At 38.5% G+C, this 25,833-nt stretch overlaps 1 protein-coding gene across 5 annotated transcripts in view; it reads left to right on the top strand.

The window, feature by feature from the left end:
* Nucleotides 1-25,833, top strand: part of KCNIP4 (potassium voltage-gated channel interacting protein 4) — an 889,621-nt gene that overhangs the window by 761,321 nt on the left and 102,467 nt on the right. The window contains exon 2 of one of the 5 annotated variants that reach the window (XM_040965949.1): nt 16,561-16,662. The exons of the other annotated variants lie outside the window; for them this stretch is intronic. Within the exon in view, the coding sequence (XP_040821883.1) occupies nt 16,561-16,662 (102 nt within the window). The remainder of the gene's footprint in view (nt 1-16,560; nt 16,663-25,833) is intronic. 5 annotated transcript variants of the gene reach the window in all.

The raw sequence follows: 25,833 nt of genomic DNA, 5'->3' as shown, positions 1-25,833 counted from the left end.
TCTTGCTTTCACTCCTGCTGAGATCTGAAAGTACACTTCAAAAAGTGTTGCTTATGGCTTGGTTATAGAACGTAAGAAACTGAACTCACTTGAGTATAAAACTTCTTTCTTGGAGAACATAAGAGAAGTATTTATGTTGTGAATAAACAGTATTTGTTGGCATATGTATCTATCATGCTGGAAAGTTATAAGTTGATGAGTACAGCTGTAGTCTGGGGAGAGCAAAGTCTAGAACTGAGAAAAAAAGCTACAATGGAGTACTTCCTTTCTTGCTTGGATCTCTGACTGCGGGGACTGTAAGCAGTCCTTCAGGCATCCAAAGAGCCCAAGATTCCCCAGGATTATGATCTCTAGGGAGTTTTTGTTAGTTCACAAAGTTCTGGTTAAAATGTAGGTTTCTTTTTTGTGGCCATATAAGTGAAAACATTCTTTAGAAAGAGTAGCTTGTAGTAGGCTTGATGGGCTTTCCAGTTAACTGGGCTTCTACCAATTGTTAGAACCCAGCACTTTGACCATTCTGAAGAGTCTGGCCAAACATTGTGTTTGACTTGTTAGCCTTCAGTGTGTCTGGTGTGATTGTGATTAAAAGCTGAGCCCAGGCAGGCATTCAGAAACAATACATATTCAAGTATGTATTATGGTGTAGAGTAAGATGCACGTCTAAATGCAGCCAACAATAATTATTAGTATAATTATCTTAGTTAATATTTCTGTAGCAAAATGTGTATGTCGTTGTGGTTTGTAGACAACAGATCCGTTTTAGAGGCAGGGCAATCAGGACCAAGGTGTTGAGAGATTTGTGCCTTTGATGAGGAACGTCTTCGTCCTGTGTTCTATATAAAAGATGAGAGCACCTTACCATCTCACTTATGAGAACACTGATCCCTTTTTAAGCCATATTCCTGTTTTCTGATCATCTGCCACAGGCATTAATCCAGCATGCCATCACACTTGGGATCAGAGTATTTCAAAGTGTAAATTTTGAGGAAACACAAACATCCACTGAAAAGCAATAATGATTTATAATATAAAGAATGGCCTTCCCCCCTTTAAACATGAAGGAAACAATATGGAAATAATAGTCTTGCCCACTTTCCTGTAGCCCTTGAACCTTTTTACCCTAATTAACTATGTAAAGATTGTCAAAAATATAATAATAAAAAAACAAAAAAAAGAATGGCTTTCATAATAAATTTATCAAGAACTTACTGAATATTAGATAGTGTCCCAAAGGCTCCAGATGTTCCTCAAAGCTAGGTGTATAGTTAGTGACTAACTCACTGTTTGAAATAAGCAATTCAGTGGTTTATAGTACATCATTCACAAGGTTCTACAACCAGCTCTGGCTAATTCCATAGCCTTTTTATCAATGTCATGAGCAATCATCCCATGTCCCATCCTCTCATGCCCTGGAAAACAAATACACTTTTTGTGTTTATATATTTGTTATTGACATTTGGAATCATTTTAATCATACACAATTTGGCATTCTGTTCATTTTTTATGTTTTCAGTATCCATGTTCTAGTACATCACTATTGGTTTCTTTCATAACTGAATAATAATCCTTTATGTAACAACATCACGGTTTTGCTTATCCCGAGCTCATGGCCATGGTGCTGTTTCCCACTTTGGGGTTGTTATGACTATAATGTTGTGTTCATCTGAATAATTAAATATAGGTGGAATTTAACCTATAAATAGGCAAAGGAATACTGTGCATCAAAGCTTTATATATGAAAAATAATCTGCCTTCTTGCAACCAGACAGTGCTAGCTTGTTACATAGCAGAAGGTGAGACTTAAGAGTGAACAAGGAAAAATGTTGGAAAGAAAACCTTACTACTAGGCAGGGGGCTACTAAGGAAAACTTTATGTGTTGTGATCCATGTTAATATGTGATCAGATTAGTGTTTCAGAAAATGCTGTCTTGTGCCCACATGGACAATTAACTGAAATTAAAATTGCACCGTAATGAGTCTGTTCCCTGAATTCTGCAACTTAGTGGATGATGGAATGATTCACAAGTAACTTGGTAGTAACTTGTTGATAAGTACTTGGACTAGAAAGGGTGTTAATTTTATTTTCTGTTACAGCAGCGTGCAATCAGTGGAGTGAGGATATTTATGCACTAATACATACTTAACAAAGGATAAAGGAATAGAAAATAAAGCCTCAGTCAGTCATTGTCAAGATATACGAGCAGATGGTAGAGCTCACCCCCTCCCCCACCCCCTATTGAAGGAAAGTCTTCATTATGAAGTTCTCATTAAGAATGCAGACACGGAGAGAACAACTCAGTCCGCTGATGGCGGGTGGGTGTAAATCAAGAGCCCATGCTGAAGTGAGAGGGAAAAAGCAGTGAGTAATCCAGCAGGTCCTAGGATTACAGGGGAATGTTCTAAACCAGGTCGGGGGGTGGAAACAAGATCTAGACCATTTTTATCTTCAGTTCAAAGCAGTCAGCTTTCTCTCTAAAAAGCAAGATTAAAAGATTCAGCCAACAGTATCCCTTCTGTCTTCTAACACCGTTACCTGATGCAGTTCAAAAGAAAAATGCCTTCTTTACACACCTGCCCATAATACCTTCTACTCCTATACCTGTTCTGTAATCCTTTCTCCTTGATTTTTAAAAGCTATTCTCTGGTAAATATTCAGATAACTATATGTTAAACAGGAACAAAATTGTATAGAATCTGACTGATTGTTTGTAGGAAAGTAAATTGGAAATAAGTTCTTGCATAAACTTCATAAAATCTAGAGCATTATCAGTGTTTGCAATTTTGTTGAACACTTTCTAATCAGAGAATAGGGGAAAAGTGATTTAATTAAATATCATTTTTTAAGGACTCTCCAATCAAGGATGCTACAAAATTAGCTGAGTTTTTACAATTCAGTGAGTTAGGGCAATTTCGCTTTTTTTTTTAAATCAACAATCAAGTTTTTGTCTGTTATAATGAAGCAGTTATCTTTTACTAAGAGAAGTAATACAGAAATTTAACTTTTCTTCTTATGGTGTTTCTTCTTCCCCATTTTTGCCTCAGTTTTTGCAACATATTTTTCAATGTGGTAATTTTTCTCCATTTTTGCTTCAACAGTTTACTTTTGCTTCACTTTTCTTCTGTAGTCCTAATTATTCCTTTCCTCCTGCCAATTTTCTATTCTTATTTTTCTAGTGCCTATCATTTGAGCCTTTCCAACTTCTTGATGTAGGTATTACTTGCAGTGAGCTTCCTTCTTAATACTAATTTTGTAGTGCGTAGTTTTGATAATATTGTGTTGTCATCAATAATGATTTCTAAGAATTTCTTGATTTCCCTTTTGATTTCTTGTGTGACTCATTGTTCACTTGGGAGAATATTGTTCAGGCTCCACATGTTTATATGTTTTCTACAATTTCTTAAGTTATTAGTCTTCTGTTCTATGCCATTGAGGTCAGAAAACATAGTCACAAAGTTGTAAATGTTGTTGAGACCTGTTTAACAGCCTAGCGTATCATCTGCCCCAGAGTTTTCATGATGAAACATGCGTGTTCTGTAGCTATAGGGTCAAATGATCAGTAGATAAAAATTAGATCCATTTGGTCAATAGTGTGGATTACTTACTGTTTCTTTCCTGGTTTTTCTAGTCTGCTTGATTTAATGAAGAAGGTTAGGTGTTAAAATCCATCATTATTGTGTTGCATCCCATGCTCCCCCATTTCAGATCATTCATATTTAAGGATCCAAGTGCCCTAGCAGCAGATGCATACACACTTACTATGGTCACATACTTCTGTTGAATTGATTCTGTAACCATTACATGATGTCCTTCTTTGTCTTTTTTTCTGACAACAATGTTAAGCCATTTTTTATGTGTTCATTTATATGTATGATTTCCACTGAAAACTGTTTAAATCTACTCCTCATTTTTTATTTATTATTTTTAAGCATTTGTCTTAAGTCTATTTTTGCTTAATATGGGATGGTTACTCTTGCATAATTTTTATTTCTGTTAGCATTGAATATCATTATTCATTCTTTCATTTTGAGTCTCTGCATACTTGTTGGCATGAAATGGTTCTTTTGGTAGCAAATGGTTGTTTTTTGCTCAGTCAAGTTGGAGAATTTAGCACATATATATTCATGGTAATTGTTCATAAGTCATGTTCTGCCATTATCCATAAGTATTCCAATTGTTTTGATTCCTTTGCACATCTACAATATTTTCTACCTTCACATTCTTTCTCAAGGTTGACTAACTGCTAACTCCTAATATTGGATAACAGTTACTTTCAGTTTCTCTTTGGAAAATATTTATTTACTTGCATCTATAAATGAGCTTCAATGGCTGCAGTATTCTGCACAATTTTCTTTTTTTTTTAGGGCTTGGAGTTATCTCTGGATTCTCTCCTAGTCTGTGGGATTTCAGATGAGAAACCAGCTGTCAGTCTAATTGGAGATCCTCTAAAGTTAGAGTTTCCCTTGGGCACATTTTAGAATCTTTGGTCTACTTTTGAAAGCCTAGCTGTAATATGATATGGCAAAATCCTTTCTGATCATGTCTCTTGGGAGTTTTATGTGCCTCCTGTACTTGGATATACATATTTTTTCTACAAATTAGGAAGATTTTCTGCTGTTACACTAAACAGGACTTCCTAATTTGTTCTTTTCATTCACATCTTCAGGAACTCGTAAGACACATATCTTGGGTTGTTTCAAAGCATCCCATAAATATTGAACATTGGTTTTGAATTTTCTGACTTCTATTTTTTTCCTGTCTGACTGGGATGTTTCCAAAGATTTGTCTTCTGGTTTGGTTAGTCTTTATTCTGCTTCACAAAGCCTATAATTAATGTTTTTTCACTGTATTTTTTTGACATATTGAATTCCTCTTTCCTAATGTGTAAGTTTGATTTCTCTAGTTTTCTCTGTCTCCAAGGAGAATTTCCACACCCCAGGCTAGATTACCTGTCCTCTATCTCCTTGTCTCTGAGACTATTTAGGTTATCTTTGGCTTATCTGAGTTGTTACTTAAGATGATTTTTAAGTTTATTAAACCTTAGATGAATCAAACCTAGATTCGCCAGAGAACCCAAGACCACCCTTAGTATCTAATAATTTTGGCTTCTTATGAGTATGGATGAAATGAATAATTTCTAAAATGAGAAGCAAAGAAAAATATGTTAAGGAACTAAAAATTCACAAAGACTAGTGCCATGCTGCAAAATCTCCTAGAGGAGAGCTGCCTACAGCAAATTTGTACAAAAGCATTATGGAACTGGCTTAGCCAAGACCCGGGAGAACCTGTTTAAAAGTCAATACTTACCTTTTTTCATGGGACAAATAGCTAGAGGGAAATTCTATTGTACATCATGCTCAAAGAAATGGATATTAATGGTCACTCTCTATGTGACAATTCTGTGAACTCATTCTGTTTGACGTTCACAACAAAATTCCTGAGGTTGACATGCTTAGTTAGATTAGACTTAAATAATGATGCCAAAGTTACACATTAAATGGCAAAATCAAGTCTGCGAACTTCACCTGCACTATAAGGGCATCCCTGATGCCCTAAAAACTTTAAACTGATTACATTTTAAGAAGATCCATAAATTACAATTTATAGCTATGATGGTGCCCTCTGCTTGTCCCTCCTTTGTAATGAATTAAAATTCAGAATCAGAGTTATTCCAGATGACTAATATGTCATGATTAATATGATTCTTTCCAGAATTTAATGTGCATACAAATCACCTGCCCATCATACTGAAATGCAGATTATGACTAAGAAGTTCATGGATGGACCAAAGATACTGTTCTTTCAACAAGATGCTAAAATTAGGCTGATAATTTGCATGTCAGATTTTAAGTGTCAAGAACATAAAAAGAGTAGGCCTGCAAAGAAGTCTTAATTCCATAGAAGTTGAGCCTTTTCATTTCCTTAAATATTCTCATCTGCAAAACATGGACCCTGCTATCAACCATGCTTATCTCACAGTACTTTCTCTTGATAATAGTATTAAATAGCGCATTTTTAAAAAACGACATGCGGCACTACAGTTATGGCCAAGGAGTTCTAATCACTTTAGTTCAAAGTCACAGACTCATCTTCAACCTCAGATCTATCTTCCCTATTAACATATTTATCAGACCCACTATCCTAATCTGTTCTGTGGCCTGAGATCATATCAATTTTAAGGAATTTACTCATCCAAAAAATGAAATAGATTAATAATTTTTTCTATCTAGGGAGTATTTTCTAGAAGGTTCATATTAAATTTTAGCCTGAGAGTATGATTTCTTTTTTTCTTTTTCTGTAAGACTAGGTTGGGTGACTCTGTGTGTTCATTTTGGTGATCTGACACTGTTCAACAATATTATCTTTTCAGTTGGTTAATGTTTGTTAACATCGGTGGGCTCCCTCCTCCTGCCAGTGTCCTCTCTTAGGCTGTCAGGTCCACCACATGAGGGCTGGCTCTGCAAGTTCTCAAGGTTGTGCTTACTTAACTCCTTGTCTACAAGTGACAGGTTTGCTAAGACCTGGTGTTTTAGATCATTCTGATGAAATGCTACGTTGTCATAAACAATGGAAAAACTAACTCAGAAAGCAGCTTCTTTCCCTCCTTTGAAAGTCAACCAACATTGATGGCATACATTTCTTTTTATTATTTATAAGGATTAGGGGTACAATTGGTTAAGCCCTACAGGAAAGTGGGTAATACCATTGTTTCCACATTAATATCATCATTTTTTTTTTCTGTATCTGGGGTCAGGGGAGAAACAAAGGGAGAAGCCCCACCCAGCCTCCCACCCATCCCAGATCCCCGATGTGAGGCATGCTCTGAGGGTCCTGCTCAAGCAGCTTTGATAGTTCAACAATTCTGAATTGCTGCCAATCTCGCTGTCCCAATCGAGATGAAATTGATGCATACATTTAACAAATTTGTATTTAACAGTCAATGCAAATTGATCAATCAAGACATATGCATAATGCTAAAGAACAAAGATTAATGAAGCAAAGGCAGTATATTGGGTATTCTTAATACTCCAACAGACTAGGTTCAGATTCAGTAACTCTGTTCTCTAAAACATTGCTTGGTATAGGGATAGCATTCTTAGGTGGCTTATAAGTGACAGCATTGAAAATATACCTTTTACTTTGTGTAGTGATAGCACATTTCTAAATGATGATGGTTTCTGTTTTCTTATGTTACTCTTAATACCCTTTCATAGAGCTCTGAAAGAATAAGAGCACCTGGGAGCTGCAATACAGTATAGTAAGTTTTCAATGACAAAGGTAAGCACAGACTCAGTCTCTGGAGTCAGGAGATTTCTTCTGAATTATTAGCACCTTATGCCTAAGATGTTCCCCTTACCAGGAAAGAACATCAGTGAGCATTTAAGGAGTCATAAAGATCAACAGACATTTGTAGGAATGAACTGAGTGATGTTGGGATTTTCAGGATCAAAAGTTTCATCTCACTCTGTTTAAGAAGAAGCGAAGTCATACTGAAACATAGGGGGATTATGTAGCATTTGAATAACATGCTCTGGAAGACCTCAGATAATATCCTAATGGATTTTCCCATAAGGCTGACAAGAATGGCCAGTTTGTTCACAAATGCCAAGAGAGATGATCTTAAAGATAGATTTTAAACAGCTCTCGCTTGCTTTAATACACCAGTTTTGAAATAATGAAAGCCTAGACAAATACAAAAACTTTATGTATGTCATGATTTTCAAGTTTGTACATAGTGTGAGACTTTATCATATTGTCTATTTCAAATTTGCATATAAAGCAGGATTTTGCTTTATGTAACTCAACAGAATTCTCTTAGGTAATATTTTAATCTCATCAAAATAGTAGTAAGATATCAGAAAAGATCTATTACCTTCTCATGTCATTACTTTTTCTCCATCAGGACATAACCAACTCCTCAGCTGCTATGATGAGTTTTTAATATCATATTTTTCCAGGCATAGTTGGTAATAAATAAAAATGTTGAGTATCAGGTAGAGCTGCCAGTTTTCAAGGATGATGTTTTACATTGTGTGCCAGGTGAAGTATTAGTTACTAAAAATTAAACTAACAGGAAAAGTTCCTCATATCCTGCTGAAGGAGATGGACTCACTGTCCTTGGTGTTTCTGTTGTGCTGTCATAGAATTTAGGATTAAAGTATTAGCCATGTTTCTACCAGGCTGTTAAATGGATATGACTGGTATTCATGTTGATATAATTTGTGGCTGCCACTTGCACCTTAACATGTACAGTTAACAGTATTTCAACCAATAAGTATTCATCATTTCAGCACCTTCAGTGAGCTGGAAACCTGCCTTTATGTTATCTTCTGATTGAAGAGACTACGGGCAAACACCTTTGTGTATTAAGAGGTAGAACATAAATTTGACTGCTTAACTGTTCACAGATGGTTTGTAGGACCATTTATCTAAACTCTAAAGCATTTAGGAAGAGTACAAAATAGGGAATATAAACAGTTTGTGAAATTGTTGTAAAATTGAGTGAGAACGTATGTAAAATCCCTAGAATCCTGCCTAGCCTGTATCAGGTTCAAAATGATTGGCCCATGGAGTAGCTGTCCCATATACAGATCAGTGAACAGCAAGCCTATTTCTGCAGATTAACCGTGTAGATTTAACCTTTTGGGGAAGGAGTCAGGTGTCTGTGGAAGACACCTGAGTGCTAGATATAACATGGCAAAGCTACAAAACATCCTTTCTGTGAAGAAACTTGCCATATATTAGAAAAATGCAAGTAATGATCAGGCAACTAATTAAATAACAATGTAGAGTGATATTTACAGGTACTATGGACAAGTCTTTGAGAAGACACAGTTTATGACAATTTGCCACATCTAATTATTATTTAGAGTTCCTTCCTCATATTTCAACAGTATTTCAAGCTAAACAGCAAGTCATAGAGTTAAATGTATTGCTTTGCTAGGGGTGGGTGTGTGTGTGTGTGTGTGTGTGTGCGCGCGTGCGCGCACGTAATGGGTGGGAAGGGGATTAAGCTTAATGAGAGAAGAAGGAAGTAGAGAAGAAGCAAGGTTGGGAGAGAAAGACATTATGGCTCAAATGCATGTGGAGGCCATCATAATCTGCCCATAATATGCCATCAGGATGTAATCCGTTGGGGATCAGATGGGTGCCCATGGAGTAATTCCTTTAATCCATGTACACTGGTGCCTGAGTATTCCAGCCCAATGAAACGATGATTCACACCCACATTGGTGATAATGGGTCTTTATATCTTCTACTGATTCAGATGTGAGTATTCATTGGAATGCTTTGAAAAACACTCTCAGAAATAATGCTTTGCCAGCTCTCAGGGCATCCCTTTCTCCAACTAAGTTGATACATAAAATCAATTGCCAGAGGCTGACACAGCACAATGCTACACACCTTGGGTAGATTCAAAGAAATGTGTCCGCCTGTTCTGCAGGGTTGTAATCCAAGATCAAGGTGTCAGCAGATTCATTGTGCCCTGAGAACTCCCTTCTTGGGTTTAGGTGATTGTCTACTTTTTGTGTCCAATTGTGGTATCCTCTTCGTGCCTGTGTCTCATCATCTTATACGGCAACAGTCCTATGAGGCTAGGATCACACACTCATTTTCATTTGTCATCTTAAAGATTTTGGGCTTCACTGTGAGATTATATGCTAATTGAGTTCAATACATAGCTTTAAACCATGTGGCAAAAAGAATGAAGACTGGTTACGTAAGAGTCACACTTTTTAAGCAAAGTGGTCATGAAAGGCTTCATTGAGATGTTGACTTTAGAGACCTGAGGGAAGCATGGCATGATCCCAAAGTGGTTCAGATAAACATCTTGGGCACAGGGACCAGTAAGTTGAGAAGACATAATAGGAGAATAAAATAGAGGATAACACTAAAAGATGATGTGTGGGGATTCCACCCTCTTTGACAGCTACTCCAGGAAATCTGGCTGTTAGTCTCAGAGAGATGGCAAGTTGTCTGATATTCAAAAAATATGCATTTTTACTCATAGAAACAAATATTGGAAGGTTTATACTTGTGATTTAGTTGCCTGTGATTGTTTAGCCACAACTGATATCAATCCTAAACATTTGGTTACGGCACATGCCAAGTCTCCACAGATAGACATCGAAACCCCAACTCTAGTCTAAAAGGAGTCAATTCAAAAAACCCAAATGACATCATATAAGCTCCCCCCAAAGGGAAGATTCTGAAGTTTGACTTTGCACTTGAATCATTCTGGAAAGATTAGGCCTGGCTTGTGGCTTTGAGACACTCTCACGATTCTGGTGAGTGATCCGGACCAAGTAACTGGTATTCACAAGGTTGTAAACAGATAGCTGCATCATACAGCTTCTTACAACATCCTTTCAAGTGCCTTAGCAAAGCATCCAACTTGTCTCACACTAAGCACTTCTTTGTGATTAATGCATAAATGATTTCTAAAATATACATAGTTATAAGATGAGGAGGGGTTGTTGTGACCCAAGGAGCCTAAATATAGGACACTGGTATCCCACTTGGGAAATTATAATGGGTTATGTATAATTTCTGCTGGTATTTGATGGATTTATTTTAGAAACAGTGACTTCATTCATCTCCCAACTTTCCTGAGATTAGTGTCAAATCATCAGCCCCATTTTTCAGGTGGAGAATTGGACTTTCCAGTGCATTTTTAAAATGAATTATTATTTCAACATCACCAGAAATTGATGAGTGTCCTACAGAAAATACAATCATGGGTGACCTTAACAATGCTACCAAAGAATTAAAAGTTACCAAGTTTTCAGGAATTTGTTCAAGAAAAGATAAGTTTAAAAGCCTCACTGAGCAGCTGGAAGGAAACAAACTCACCACCAGAAAGGAGATGCAGCCTTGCAGTTTAAGACACCCAAGGCCAGTGGCAGGGTTCCTCTTCCGCTCTCTTGCCCCTGGCTCTAGCATCCACCAAATGCAGACTCCTAGGCAGCAGTACTGATGGTTCTCATTTCTTGCTTACATGCACATTTGTGCACACACACAAATTTAAAAATAACAGTTTAAAAATGCTCTGTGTCAAAAATTCACACAATTAAGTCAATTAGTGGATGAGCTATTCTTTTCTTGGAACCAGTGCGGGTGTGGTAGAGCAGACACAATGTGTCAGTACTGAGAAAGACAAATGCTCGATCTTGTTACTACGGTTGACAAGCTGCGTCCTTCTCACTAGCTTTCATTCCCCCTGCTACAAATTGGCTCTTGCAATGGCACATGCTGCATCGGGCTTTCATGAAGATAAACAATGTGTTTGTAAAGCATGCAGCACTGGGGAATCAACAAGTCCTCCTTGCTGGTTTTGTTGTTAGAGCACTACATTTTTAGACAAGATACATAGTTAAGGTGAGAAGGGATTGCTTGTACTCTTGTTAATTGCTTTTCTCTTATTTGCCATCCCCTTTAGAGAAGATATACAGAACCGCGACTATTTGTCTCTGTAAGGGAAGTGTAAGATCTGCACGAACAGTTTGAATAGAGCGTTAAAACAGATTACCTCATTCTTTGCCCCAAAATATTCTAATTTTCCACTGTTTTACTTTGAGTAAAAGCCAGAGTTATATATTGAGCCATGAGACTCTGTGGGATTATTAGAGAAGGTGATTGATCAGAATTAACAAGAGGAAATGCATCATTATTTTATCCAATGAGGTTCATTTAGCCCTACTATTAAAACTCAAGTGTCAAATCAAGATGAACAATGCTACGTAGGCTACAACTATTAATATTTTGTAAATTACTGTGGCTGGAGTTGGAGGAGCAGAAAAATGCATTATAACAATTCTGTTTGACAAGAAAACAGATTTTATAGAAATAAAACTGATTTATAAATATTTGTGATCCCTTGTTATCAGAAGAAACAATCTCACTTAGCTATAGCTAATGTTCGGATTTTTTGAAGTATGTGACTGGTTTATCCCAAAAGAACATGTGAGGTTTCAATGCTAAAGAATAAGTTAAAAATTTAAAAGTCTTAAAATGTAAAGAACAAATATGGGTTATTCATGCTAACTTAAGGCTTTTGTTTAATGATTACTTTATTAGAATTATGAATTAAAGAGGTGATGCTTAAGTTAGAGATTAGGTGCAGCATGTTTTGTTGCTGTAATATCAAGGAGAAGGAATGCTGTCATATTTGAAGTGTTCCTTTTTATGTTGAGTTCTGAGCCTTAAGCACTTCCGCCATCATCCGCTGGGTGGGGAAGGACACTTCTTTAGTCAGGAACTGTGTGTGTGTAACCTCACTTGACCCCTCACCTCTACAGGAGAAAGCAGGCTGGCATTATCATTACTCTCATGACACAGGTGAGATCAGAGAGGCTCAGACATGTTAAATTACTTTGCCAGGTCAATCCTTACAAACACAAAGTGGCAAAGCGTAGATCAAAACTAGTTCTGACTCCGAAGCTCCAAAATTCCCCATTGTATTTGCTACCTTCAACACACGCACACATGCACACACACATGCTGGGGAGATTGTATCTGTATATGAGCTTTAAGTTCATGTAGAATATGGACACTCTTACTGATAAGGCACTTGTCTGCTGGAACATTATTAGCCACTTTCTTCCACCAGATAACCACAAGTTTAGACTCTAGGAAGAAAAACGTGGTCTGTGATTCAGAAGCACAAGATGGAAACTGAAGAGGTGTGTGAATTATGGAGAAGGAGCCTTTATTTGTAGGCAGAGCTGTGGGAAAAACAAGTTTCGCTCTCAGCAAACTGCAAAGGGGAAAGACCAGTGTAATTCTCAGTTACGCTGAGTTACCACTCCTGTTAGCATCAGTACTTGCTGAATTCCTCATTCATGGCCTGTGATTCAGCATTGCAGCTTAACGTGGACCTGGGATCTTACTTCTTGTAAAACAGGAAAACAGCCAGGGAAAAACGATCATTTGCATATGCTGCTGTTGAGCTCTACAGGGGTAGGAAAATGGAATGATCAAGATGATGGCATCTTCTCGGTAATTCCAGAAGTTATGAGACATTCTCATTCAGTCAGTTATCTTGGTCACAGTGGCTAAGTGTGTGCTGACTCACTTTATCTATTCATTTCTCTGTCATTTTTAAAATACTATTGTAAAAGTTTGACCTCTAGATGCAAGTAAAATGGAGTAGATTTAATTTTAAATTCCAAGACAATGAATCTGTGAAAAGATCATTAAAATATGTAATTTATATAGCCAATCATTTTTACATTGGAAGGTGGCAGTAAAACATTTAGTAAATTAATATGTGATATTCATCACTCAGTATGTTAGTACTTGAAACACGTAATACATCACGATGATTGCTAATAATGAAAATAAATGAAGATACTTTTTCCTCCATTATTCCTCAAATGGAGTCTTCCATGGCCACAAGTAAAATCTTAAGTTTTCTCCACCTTGGGGCCTTTACAAAGTTCTTAAGGCCCCATCTCTAACTTCTATATCACATACCTTATATTTTTCTACTTTTTTTTCCTTTATATTTTTGTGACACTACAAGGTCCGTTGAATATCAATTTTTTGGCTTACGGGACATAGTATTCGTAGCATCTGGGATGCATGAATGAGTTCCTTGAACAAGGAATGGGATACTTTGCTCAAGGAGTTCAAGGTTTAGTTAGAGAATCCAATAAAGCATGCAAGGTAGTCGGTGTTGTAAAAGATGTATAAGTGGATCCTTGAGTGGGTGAGCTTTCCTGAGTGACCAATTTGTTACAGTGTATAAAATACAACATAAGGTAATGAAGCTATGGAGCGGTGCTAGACTCTAAGAGTTAAGGTCCTACGCAATGAGCTGTTTTGCCACTTGGTTCACCTTGACCATCAATTGTCTTGTACTGTTATTGGCTAAGGATGCAGCCTCACTGCTGAGATCCGTCAGGGTCCTCCTTGACAGCGCTGTCTCCATACACAGCCACCTCATTCACTCTGAGTAGTTTTACCATGCAAAATGTTAATGTATTTATTAACTTAGACATATTGCAGTACTGTACGTTATGATATCATTTTATAAGATTGTAGAGTCTGACTTCAAGTTTTTGATAGAGAATGAACAGTTTAGAGTAGGCATTGTGCAAAGTAATGCTAACTTTGAACAAAACATATGTTTTCTGAGTTAATGGTATGGTTGGGTGTGACTTTTCACTCTTTGCATATATTTTCTACTCTTCCCACTTCGATTTCTGTTTCATAATTCTATCAAGTTAATGAGTTTAGATATCAATTTTAATTCCTTTATTTGTATTAGGAATATACCTCTTTGCATTATTTTAAATTATTTCCTCAGCAACTAGAAACTGTAATATGTTTACTTCAAGTACAGACAATTTAGAGCTGATACTGTGCTCCTTTAGTAAAACAATACAAGTAACTTCAATTCATACTTCTCTAACTTTGTGCTTTTATTATCACATTTTCCATCTGTAAATAAATTAATATCTTTGTTTTAAGTAAATGTGGGACTAAAACGAATAATATTTTGTATTCCTGAGCATCTTTTCCTTGTCTCATGTTTTTTAGCCTTACTCGTTGATTCGGCTTTTCAGATCACATGATTTCTCCTCAACCAGAGGAAATTTCTTCACCATTATGTGTAATGTGTATGAATTATCACAACTTCTATTTATCTGAAAGTCCCTTTAATGTTTCACTTTCATTCTCAAGCAGCTATTTTTATGTGCTATGATATAGAATCACAAGATGATAGCCCATTAACCTAAGAACTTTGAATAATCAGATGGCTTTATTGCTTTATTGTTTGTTATAAGAAAATATTTTCATATTATCAAACTCAGAAATGTATGCAGATTTTTTCTTGTATTATCTCCTTAAAAATATATTTATTTTATTGGAAAGATCTACAGAGACTAGGAGAGACAGAAAGATCTTTTGTCCGCTGGTTCACTCCCCAGTCAGTGCAAACAACCAGAGCTGAGCTGATCAGGATCATTTGTGAACAGCTGACCACACTGAGGGAAGAGCCTGTTCCATGGAGTTGGGAACAGAGAGGGCAGAAACCGAAGGAGCAGACCATCAGCTTGGAGACCTCCAGCAAACCAGTAACACCTGGACAAGTTTGTAAAGGAGAAGCGATTTGAGTGGTTATGTCCTAAATGTATAGAGGAAGAAGCAAAGAGGGTCAATTGTAGATGAATTTGACTTGAGATGATTCATGTATACACTCATCCAGGAAGTGCCACTGGACTTCTTTAGATATCCAAAGGGGATTTATTCAATCACCTGTCAGAAGCTCGTTGACTTTTCATCCCCAGCAGAGCGTATTATTAGCTTAGGCAAAGGCAAGAAGCACAGTGTGGTCAGTGGTCGGCAATCCAAACCGTAGGGAGGTATGGTTGGAAACGTGGTCATTGAGGCAGGGCCAGATCATGCAAGGTCTTGGGGTCCTTGGCAAAAGAGCCTTGTTTTTGTTTTGTTCTCCCCAAAGAACAAATGAAGTTTTAGAGGGTGCTTCAGTAAGACAGTGATTTGATTTATGGATTTACAGCTTAATGTCACCTTCCTACGCAAATGTTTTGGCCAATAGATAGCATGATTGTGGCAGAACTGTTCCAGGTGAGAATAGATCAATAGTCTTGTGGTCAGGACTTCTTAGAATTCTAAAGTGAGAATTATACAATGGAAAAAGAACAAGCAATAATTTTTGCCAGGTCTGTGTTCTAACTTAACCTCAACCTACATTTTCCCTATGACTCTGGCTTTATCTTGGACACTTTCGGAACGAACTAGGGGAGATATTTATTGGCATGCACGTTCAGGCCGCTGAGCACTCTCAGAGGGTAAACCATTGCCTTCCTGACTCAAAGTCCTTTCTGGCATTTGCTAGTTTGCTTGTGCTGTTCCAGTTGCTTCTCCTAGAGTCCTCTCCAGCAGTCTGCAGTCACAGGTACTTCTCTCTGCTCCTGGATGAACGTTTTACCAACACTCATCCCTTTCTTTGGAATTACTGTGCTGAATAAGTCCCATTCATTTATGTTCACACCTGAAAAAGTGAGACCATCACACCTCTGCGCATGTCAGCACGTGCTACCAAAGGTACATACCAAGGGCACAGACTGTCTCATGTTCAGGGAAGGCAACTGTACTCACCGCTAACTGTGGCGCGATGACTTATGCAGACCACCTTCTCCTTATCATCAAAGAAAGCACTGAAAACAGAAAATTACGCAGGCCCTTAAGGCTGTCATGAATATTGAAATTTCATCCTAATGAACTCCTTTGATTATACTTATTTTATTTCTAATCTAACACCAGAAACAAACCACCCACTGAATTTCACTTACCCAATTAGGGATATCTTGTGGCGGTTCCTTTTTCATGTACTAATGATTTCTTCAAGCTTTAAAACAAAACCTAACTAAGGAGAAAATCCTGAGAAAAGAATTGCTTCCCCTCCCTGGGTCCCTGATCCCTGCCTGATTGCCTGAGCCATGGCTGCATCCCCACCCTGCCTGCCTGTGAGAATGCTGTGGGCAGCCTGGTTCTCTCTCCATTAACAGCCTTCATCGCGTATCTTCTAGGTTTCCTGTACGCTCAGAACAGCACCAAACGCAGCATTAAAGAGCGCCTCATGAAGCTCTTGCCCTGTTCAGCTGCCAAAACTTCGTCTCCTGCTATTCAAAGCAAGTTTGGTTTGGTTTTGTTTTTCTGCCCTCAAACTGTTGATGGGTTTTTGTTTGGGTCCGAGTGCATTGCTGTTCTCTGCTTCTGAAAAGTATCCGTATGTGTACTGCAAAAAAAACACCACCAAACCTGTGGGTGCACTCCTCTTAATCTAACGGCCTAGAGCACAGCTGTGCAGTCAGGAAGCATTCCCCCTCTGGCACGCTGACAGCGTCAGAGGTCTGCGTTACAACATGCCAGTGTCCCTATTGCTCCTGGGGGAGAGGGACTGGACTCAAGTTACTCTTGGGATTTCTGCTGTTGATGTTGTTAGCAAACAGCTGGATGCTCCACCACCTAGTATGCTTGCTGATTCTCATGAACTAGATGTGCAGTTTAGAGACTGCCAAACTCCTGAAATATCACTAGATTAGGAACATAAATACTGTACCGTATGAATTGTTTAAAACATATGTGACTCCTCTTCTTGGCTGACGCTAACCAGGTTTGACTCATGGTTCCCTAAAAAAGCATAACTGATATTTCTGCTTGCATATGCATGTGTACATACACATATGTGAAAGGATTTAATTGGAGAAATTAGCTCATGCAGTCGAAAGGGTTGTTGTGGCTGAAATTCACGAGGAACACTGGCAGGGTGAAAACTAAGACAGAATCTATTGCTGCAAACTTGATTTATAGCTTTTTAATCAAGTAAGACTGTTTTGACTGGAGTTCTTCATCTGATTAAATGAATCCCACCCATTGATATTCATTGATTGCAGACTTGATCTCACCTGCAATGTGCCTGCACAGCAATGCTCACACCAGTTTGTGATTAGCCAGTGCTTCTATGGGTTAACCTAGTCGACATATCAAATTAATTATCACACCCTCTGTTCCCTCTCCAACTTTGGAACATAGAAGACATTTCCATGTGAAGTTGATTTATTTTGTAAATACGTTTTATATAACCCATAATGTACATTTGCAAGTGTTCTCTAGGTACAAATGCACCTTCATACACAAACAATGCAGCATCAGAAGGTGATGTCTGGATGGTGAGGGCATGAACTGCTACAAGGCTAGAGGAGTCGTTTCAAGGAATGAGATGCTATTCCACATTGGCACCTACTCTGTGGATTTTTGCCACCCTATTTTGTAGGAACACATGGATTCAGTTCGTACTTTAAAAAGCGACTTCCCTGTTCCTTTCTCATTTCTATAACACAAATGGAGAAAATATGGGAATAATTTGAAATAACCCAATATATCCAGACAAGATTCTCAGTATAGGATAGCAATTTATTTCAGTGGCACCAGCCAATAGTTATATATCATGGTCCTGAGATTTAATTAATTATTCATTCAACGAAACTTACAATATGCCTGTTACAATACAATAACAGGAACTTACAATATTCCTGTTCCTTGTGCTGGAGATTAAGCAATAAATAAAACACATCAAAACAAGTCCTGTTCTTTTAAAGCTTACACCAAAATCTGGGAGTGGGAGAGCAGAACAAGCAACTTCATTTAGTAATTATCCCATGTATAAAAATGTTACAATGATGATTGAGGGAAAATGCCTTTAGCTTTTTCTTTTATTACATCCATATGCACATTATTTGATGAATGAAAGAATATCGCACCATTGGCTTCCTGGAAGACCTTAATCCAGAGCCATGCCCAAACGCTAATACTACACAGCAGCTTTATTGTCACTGTTTGTCAGTGAATGCTGGCTATTAGAATCATTGGTTCTCTCTTTTTAGGTTGAGATAAAAATCTCTAAATGGAAAAAAAAGCAGTCATTTGTACTTGTCAACAAGAGAAATATGACACATGAATATTTTGATTTAGTGAAGAAATCCGCTGTCATGTGCTGCTCTGTTTTTCTGCACCAACATCTCGCGGTGTCATAGCCCAATAATGTGTGTGGGGAATGTAATACAGCTGTCAGCTAAGTGGGAAGACAATGATTCTTTCTTCAACACATCAAAAAAACTGCTACCTTAAGAAAAAAATACTAAAATTGTTCTACAAATACAAGATTTCTTATAGAAATATCTTGAGTCCATGATAAACTTCCTGTGATTTGTGGAGTCCAGGGGCTCTACAGACACACAAGTTTCTTACCAGGGTTTTAGCTAGCTTTTCACCTCTGTTGCTAGATGCACAACATAAGCTTTTATAAAGGCTGATCGTTTTGGAAGCTCACCATTCATCATAGAGAGGGCCCCACCTGTTTACACCATGGCGGTAGGAGAGAAAGTGGTGTTCACTTGGCAACTAGGAAGAGGGGGCTGCTTTGATCATCTGTGCTCTGTGGTCTCTCCCTATAGGACTTGATCACGATACCTCCGCCTAACAATCTAGTCTGGTCTAGTTATTTCATCAAAGCTCTACCATTGTAGGAATGAAAGGTAGATGAGGGAAATCAGATACCAGAGTGATAAAGAAGCCTAGACCACTAGGGCAGAGATCAGACACCACATGCTTCGACTCTGGGCTGTAGGGTATGGCCCAGGGAGTAGTAACATCCAGCAGCAGCATTCTAAGTCTACGTGACCTTTAGGGTGACTCAAACTTTTTCCACCAAATCTTATTCCAAGGCTGAGGGACTGAAAGTCTAAAAGATGGATCATACTTATGCTAAGTGTCATTCTTTCTTCCCCAGAATTATAAAAAAAACTTCATTTTTTAGGGAAGGAATGTAAGTTTTGCCAGCAATATGGATATAAAAAATAAAAGTAGACAGCACTCGTTACTAAACTATGGAGTGCTTGGTGTTTCCTAATTCAGAGAACCTTCTAGTTTGATGGTAACATGGGAAGACATTTATCTGCATCTGGTCCTCACAGTGCCTTGACCATCACCTGGGAGCTGTATTCTCCTTCACAAGCCACCCACTGGGTGGCCGTCTGCTAAAATGTGCATTCTTTCTCACACTAACCCCAAATCAGGCTGCCCTGAGCTCCTAGTCCCATCTTTGGGAGCAAGGTATAGAGAATCCACTGCTGCTTTCCTATGGCAGTCTTCCTTCCCTTCAACCTCCTTTACTTTCTACTGTTGCTCCTCCATCCCTCTACTTTCTCCTCTTCCACACTTCCTCTGAAAACTACAAAAGGTAAATAATCTGCTCAAAAGCATGGAGCCTGTAGAAGAAAATCTGGAATAACCTTACTCTCAATCCAGCATTTTCCAGTACTGAAAAATCTGTGATTCAACATGAAGGCCTAGGAAGAACAGCTCATATAAAAGTGAGGCAATGGAGAATTGTGAAGGAACTATTTGCAGAGGTGCAGGCAGTGTTTCTAGAGCCAAAAAAGCTAGTGAAGCACCCCGTGTATCCCCGTGAGGTTATTTCTAGATTCATGATTACCCGGGTGTGGATACAGCTGTATCTGCAACTATGAAAGCAGGTTTCAGAGGGAGTCTGACCTTTGGAAGACCAGTGCAGTTGCTGCGTTAACCCACCAAGCACGAAACCCAGAGAAGGAAGACCATACTCTCTGTCCTCCCTCCCCCCATTCTGTAATCTCCTCTTGGTACTTCCCAGTGGCCAGATCCAATGAGAGACCTAGAAAGAGTCTCCGTAATATGACCCAACAAAGTTGGCTTAGCAGTTGTAGAGTCACATTAAGCTAAATGGCAGGGGAGTCAGGAGGCTAACTGAAGTATTTCCCCAACTTTGTACCTCCCCGGACCCTGACATTGAGATTCACTGAACTAGTGACAGTTCAGAATCAGTATGCTGTTGCTCCTTTTGAATTGTCAGTTCCCTGTAGTGCTGACAAATGGTTCAGAAACGCATATTGATATCCAGCAGCTATTTGTAGGATTAAGGAATTGAACTGCCTGTATCATGCATGGCTTAGCATTAAGAAATTTCTAGTCTTCCCCCACCCTGCCCACTGAGCACAAATACTATCAAGACTATGATTCTGTCTCTTCACTAAATAACTCATTCACTTCATCTTTCTGCATTTCAGTTTTTCCTACTGAATAGTAAAGTTATTGTCTCTCTTCGTTCAAATTACATCGTGGTGACAAGAAGTTTACATAATAGATAATGGTCAGGGGTACAGCAAGAGTGTTACGCACTTAACTCCATGCGTGTTTACACCTGCGTACATTTTTACTTAAATTTGATTCATCATAACCTCTACACAAGACTGTCTCGGTGCCCTCATTTAATCAAAATAATTGATTCACTGAATTACAGCTTCATTTCTGGGATTACTGTGGGCAACTTGAGCAGATATTGGAGAGCAGATTTGCCAAGGTGACGGAGACAAGGTTACCCATAACTGCTAAGCCAGCGCAGGCTCATTGCCATGCATCATGACAACACATAATTTCCCAACTGCACTAAATATTTTTACTTTGAGATATCACATAACTGTTCAGTGTGTTTGTTTTTCCTGGTAGCATATTGATCATGGAAAGTTTTAGATGTCTCTTGGCACAGAAGCCATTAGCATTTGGCTGTGGGTGGATATGTTTTTGAAAAGTGGCTTGAACTGCCAATGTGTTGCCAATTAAAAACACAACAGTAACCTCCAGGATTTTTTTCTTAAAGTCACTTAACATTCCAACAATTAATTAATGTCATGTTAACTCCTTGGTGAATTTACTGAAAGGTCTGACCTAGGCATAAAGCCAAGAAAATTTTGGGAGGATTAGGTGCATAACTGGTGAAGGTTTATAAACTTAATTTTTTAAAAAGATTTATTTATTTATTGGAAAGTCAGATATACAGAGAGGAGAAGCAACAGAGAGGAAGATCTTCCGTCCAATGATTCACTCCCCAAGTGCCCACAACGGCCGATGCTATGCTAATCCGAGGCCAGGATCCAGGAACTTCTTCCGGGTCTCCCACATGGGTGCAGGGTCCCAAAGCTTTGGGCCATCCTCGACTGCTTTCCCAGGCCACAGGCAGGGAGCTGGATGGGAAGCGGGACCACCGGGATTAGAACCGGTGCCCATATGGGATCCTGGTGCGTACAAGGTGAGGACTTTAGCTGCTAGGCCACACCGCCGGGCCCTATAAACTTAATTTTAAACTATGTTTATTTTAAAGACTTTGAAAGGCTGAGTTAGAGATCAAGATCTTCCAGGAGTTGGTTCAACCCCCAGATGCCGGCTCTGGGAGAGCCTGACTGAAGCCAAGAGCCTGGTTCTACAACCACATCTCTCATCTGATAGTAGTGACCCAAGGAGTGAGCTACTCTGCTGCTTTCCCAGCAGCATTAGTAGGAAACTGGATGAGACGTGGAACAGCTGGGATGCATTCTCATTCATATGACATACTAGTGTCACAGGAAACAGCTCAATTAGAAACAAAGATTCATCATTTTCATTGCATGTGAGCCCAACATTGCTTTATCAGAATTCTCCAGTACTATTTTTGTTTATTTAATAGGCATCCAGCACTTACTCTGTGCTTGCACAGTTTAGCTTCTTATATCCTAACTCATTATATCCAAAAAAATCTTCTTGTGATAGAAATACTGTTATGCCCTTCTATGTGACAAGGAATGAAGACATAGAATCTCCTTGGTTTGATAGAATCACATTAGCAAGTATGATCAATGTTTTAATCAGTGTTATAAAACAGCAAACCAAGGGTCTTTTTCTTCTCACCTACTCCACATGAAACAACCCAATGCAGCCCATATCGTCCAGGAAAATCTGGTCTTCAAGCTGTTTCCTTTTCTGGGCCCCAGTCTCATTACTTAATAAAGCAGCAGCACAGGTCATCCCCAGATTTTCTTTAGAGCAACCATGGTTCTGGAATTGGTAAAATGGTGTTCCTCTTTCTGGCTGTGACAAATGATGATAACTATGAAACCAGCATCTCCTCTCCTCCTGTTGCAATACTTTATCACCTGTGAGAGGCAGGATCTGGGAGATGTTTATAAATTCCATTTAAACCAGATTCAACAGCAATCAGCCCTGTCATGTACTGATTAGCCATGTGCTTACCCAGTTTGTCTCTGCCTTTGTCTGGGATTCACAGGTTTTGACATTTTTTTTCATCCTGAACGCCTCATTTCATCTCCGTGAGAACAAAGCCAAGGGTTATAACCTCCATTTTCCAAACTCAAAGAAAGATTAAGTGACTTTCCCAAAGCCACACAGGTATTTAGTGACAAATGAAATGATGGCATTCTTTTATTTGGTCCTTCATATATCTACCGGGAAAGCTCATTCAATCACGAATGGGGTCTTGGAATAGGAAAGCCTGAGGCAGGATTCCCAGGACAGCAGTTTCCTGCTGGCAGTTGTGGTAGATTTCATGTCCACATGGCAGACAGCTATGGAGCACTATGTGTTGGGAAGTTAATAGTGCCAGGCCCAGGGGAATGCATGAATTGCTCTGTCTGAAGGCTGGTGTTGTGCTGAAATAAATGGACATGTACACAGATCACTCAGATACAAAGAGTACAAGTGAAATGCTCTAAGAGGCAATACTAGACAAATGTTAGAGTTAAGAATTGGAGTGTAATGACTATGGGACTGGTGGATTTATTCTGTTCAATTGTGGGCCTGTAGCTAACTATAAAAACCTTTGGCAAATTGCTCCCCCTTTCTGGTCTCCACTTCTCATCTGTGAGGCGGGAATGATCATGGCAAGAGTATTCTGTGTGTATGCCCAAAGGATGAGATTGAGCATGTGGAACAATATTTAGCCACTGTGGAGTAGTGATGAGTTAGTAGTCCGTACATGTCAGCTGCTGTTGATGTTCTGTCACTATAGCGATCACAGTGATTGCAGCTGTTCAGACGAGACTGGATCTCACCTAGGTGTGACTGATAAAGCGGTAAAGGCAGGTGGAACATTTTTAGGTACCTGAACAACTAATCCTTATTTTAAGATGGAGGCTATGGGGGAAAAAATCTGAGAAAAAGTGACCAGATTTTGAGAAACTTTGCAACCAGTGTGAGGATGACTTTACTAACCATGGAACTGTTAGATTGAATTCATGTTCATTTTATTTATCCGAAAGGATTTTTAAGCAGAGTAGTACATCTCTGACCCTAACTGGTTTTGAGATGGCTCCACTCATCACAGAACAGAGGAGGCTGAATGCAAGTCTCCGATTTAGAAGGATTGATGATGAACTTGAAGTCAGAAGACTAACAACACACCAAGAGCAACGTTTCAAGACATGGCAGTGTCAAAACTATCTATCAAACCCATAGGGTATTGGTCTTTAAACCAAAGTACCAGGAGAAACTCAGTGTTATGAAATGACAGAGTAGTAAATCACAAAGCTATTAAACTGCTGGTGGGGGGGGGGAAGAAGTAGTAAAAATAGTGGAAAAGCTTTTTCTAGATCTGTGCAATCAGTAGTGTCCACAAATTTTATTAAAAGGGTCATGGCTATTCTATGTGCAGATAATTGCCACTAATGTTACACAAGCTTATTAGAAGGGTGAAACTATGAAGAATAAAGTAAAACAAGCAAACGAATCCTTGCCCAATCGTCTCACAGTCAGTACATGTAAAGCAGAGATTGTCCACCTGTATTTAGGGTCATCTCTTCTACACTGTCCTTCCTGTAAATGGCAGCCAAGATAATGACAGGGTATGGATGAGTTGGAAACATGGTGAAGGTTTCCCTGAAAACATTCTGAAATATTGGATAATACTAAATGACAGAGAGACAGAGAGGCAGAGAGATTCCCACCAATAAGGGTGTGATTGATCCAAATACGGTAAAAAGAAGAAAGACTGTGATGTTAGAATTTTGTTTTGTTTCCTAAACATGGAGGATTAAAATGCCTGAAGGACGTGTAATGATTTAAATTCAGTTATTTTTAAAAATCATTATTTGGTAGGAAGAGAGAATGAATGAGAGAGAGATGTCACATTTGCTGATTAATTCCCCAAAATATCTTTGACAGGAAGACTGGTCTAAGTTGGGAGCCAGGTATTCAAGCCAAGTCACCCATTTTTTGTGTCAGAGCCCAAAAATTGAGTTCTAGATTCTGCATAAGCAGGAAGCTGAAGTGAGGAGCTGGAGGTGCACATGGAAGCCAGGCATTCCAGCGTGGGACATTAGGCATCTTAACGATGAGGCCAAATGCCCACCACAAGTCATGATTGAAATAAGATGGATTATGTAGTAGTCTTTTGCCTTTTTGTCTTATATTTGGATTACTTGAATGCTAAATTTTTTTGTTTGCCACTGTATTTTTCCATGATTACCTGCTGTCAATTTGGGCTGAGAACTGGAGTGGTAGCTATTCAAAAGAAAAAGAAAAATTTAAGCATAAATACAAACACACACATAAATAGGTCACAGGTTATTTTTTTAAAAGCACTTTTTGAAATTTTGTAAACACCTCTATGGTTGGATAGTAAGATAACTTTGAATCAGCTATCTATCTATCTATCTATCTATCTATATATATATATATTTCCATTTTCAGTAACATAAGAAGTAACACATGGCTACTGAAGGAGTCTGGTTTCTGTTGGCTGTCTTTAGATAACTGAAATGAGGGACCTAGCACTTCAAGCAGACTCAATTTTCCACACCACCAGGTCTGTAAATGGAGAACATGGCTTCACTACCTGCTTAGATTGCAGGGTTAAAACTTAGCCTTATTCTCAGACTATCTTCTTGCAAAATGACTTAGAACTGAGTGTGATATACAGCAACTCTTTTCAGTAAAACTGGCCCAGTTTTTTTTTTTTCCTTTCAAATTTTCATTAAGAAAATAATAAAAGACAAGCTCTGGAGAGGAACCAACAGAGAAAACCTATTTCCTTTTGGCAATACATTTTCGATTGATACATGGGGCAGGAAAAACAATTCCATAGTATATCACAGTGCTTTCTGAATTTGCTTGGAAATAAGTCTTCAGTGAGTGTTGCAGGGGGTACTAAAATCACATTTAATTCACTTCAGTCACAGGTGACTTTAGGTGCCCTATGTGATTAATCCCCTAAATAAACAGATATGGAAGGAAGGATTAGAGGCAAAATCTTCATAGTGTGGCAAAGAGCATGTCTAGATTTTTGAAGGCATCATGCAGTTGTGCAAAGATCCTGTAATGTTTGATCCTGTTTAATCCTGGCAGTGATCAAGTGCTAATTATTATTGATACATTACAAATGAAGGGAATGTGGATTTCAGTTTCACATGACTTGTCTCAAATTAGCATAGTGATCA

Source organism: Ochotona curzoniae, unplaced genomic scaffold (genome assembly GCF_017591425.1).
Source record: "Ochotona curzoniae isolate NIBS_2020 unplaced genomic scaffold, NIBS_Ocur_1.0 scaffold_4505, whole genome shotgun sequence".
Classification (NCBI taxonomy): domain Eukaryota; kingdom Metazoa; phylum Chordata; class Mammalia; order Lagomorpha; family Ochotonidae; genus Ochotona; species Ochotona curzoniae.
Note: the sequence above shows the minus strand (reverse complement) of the source record. Positions and strands in the feature narration are given on the sequence as shown.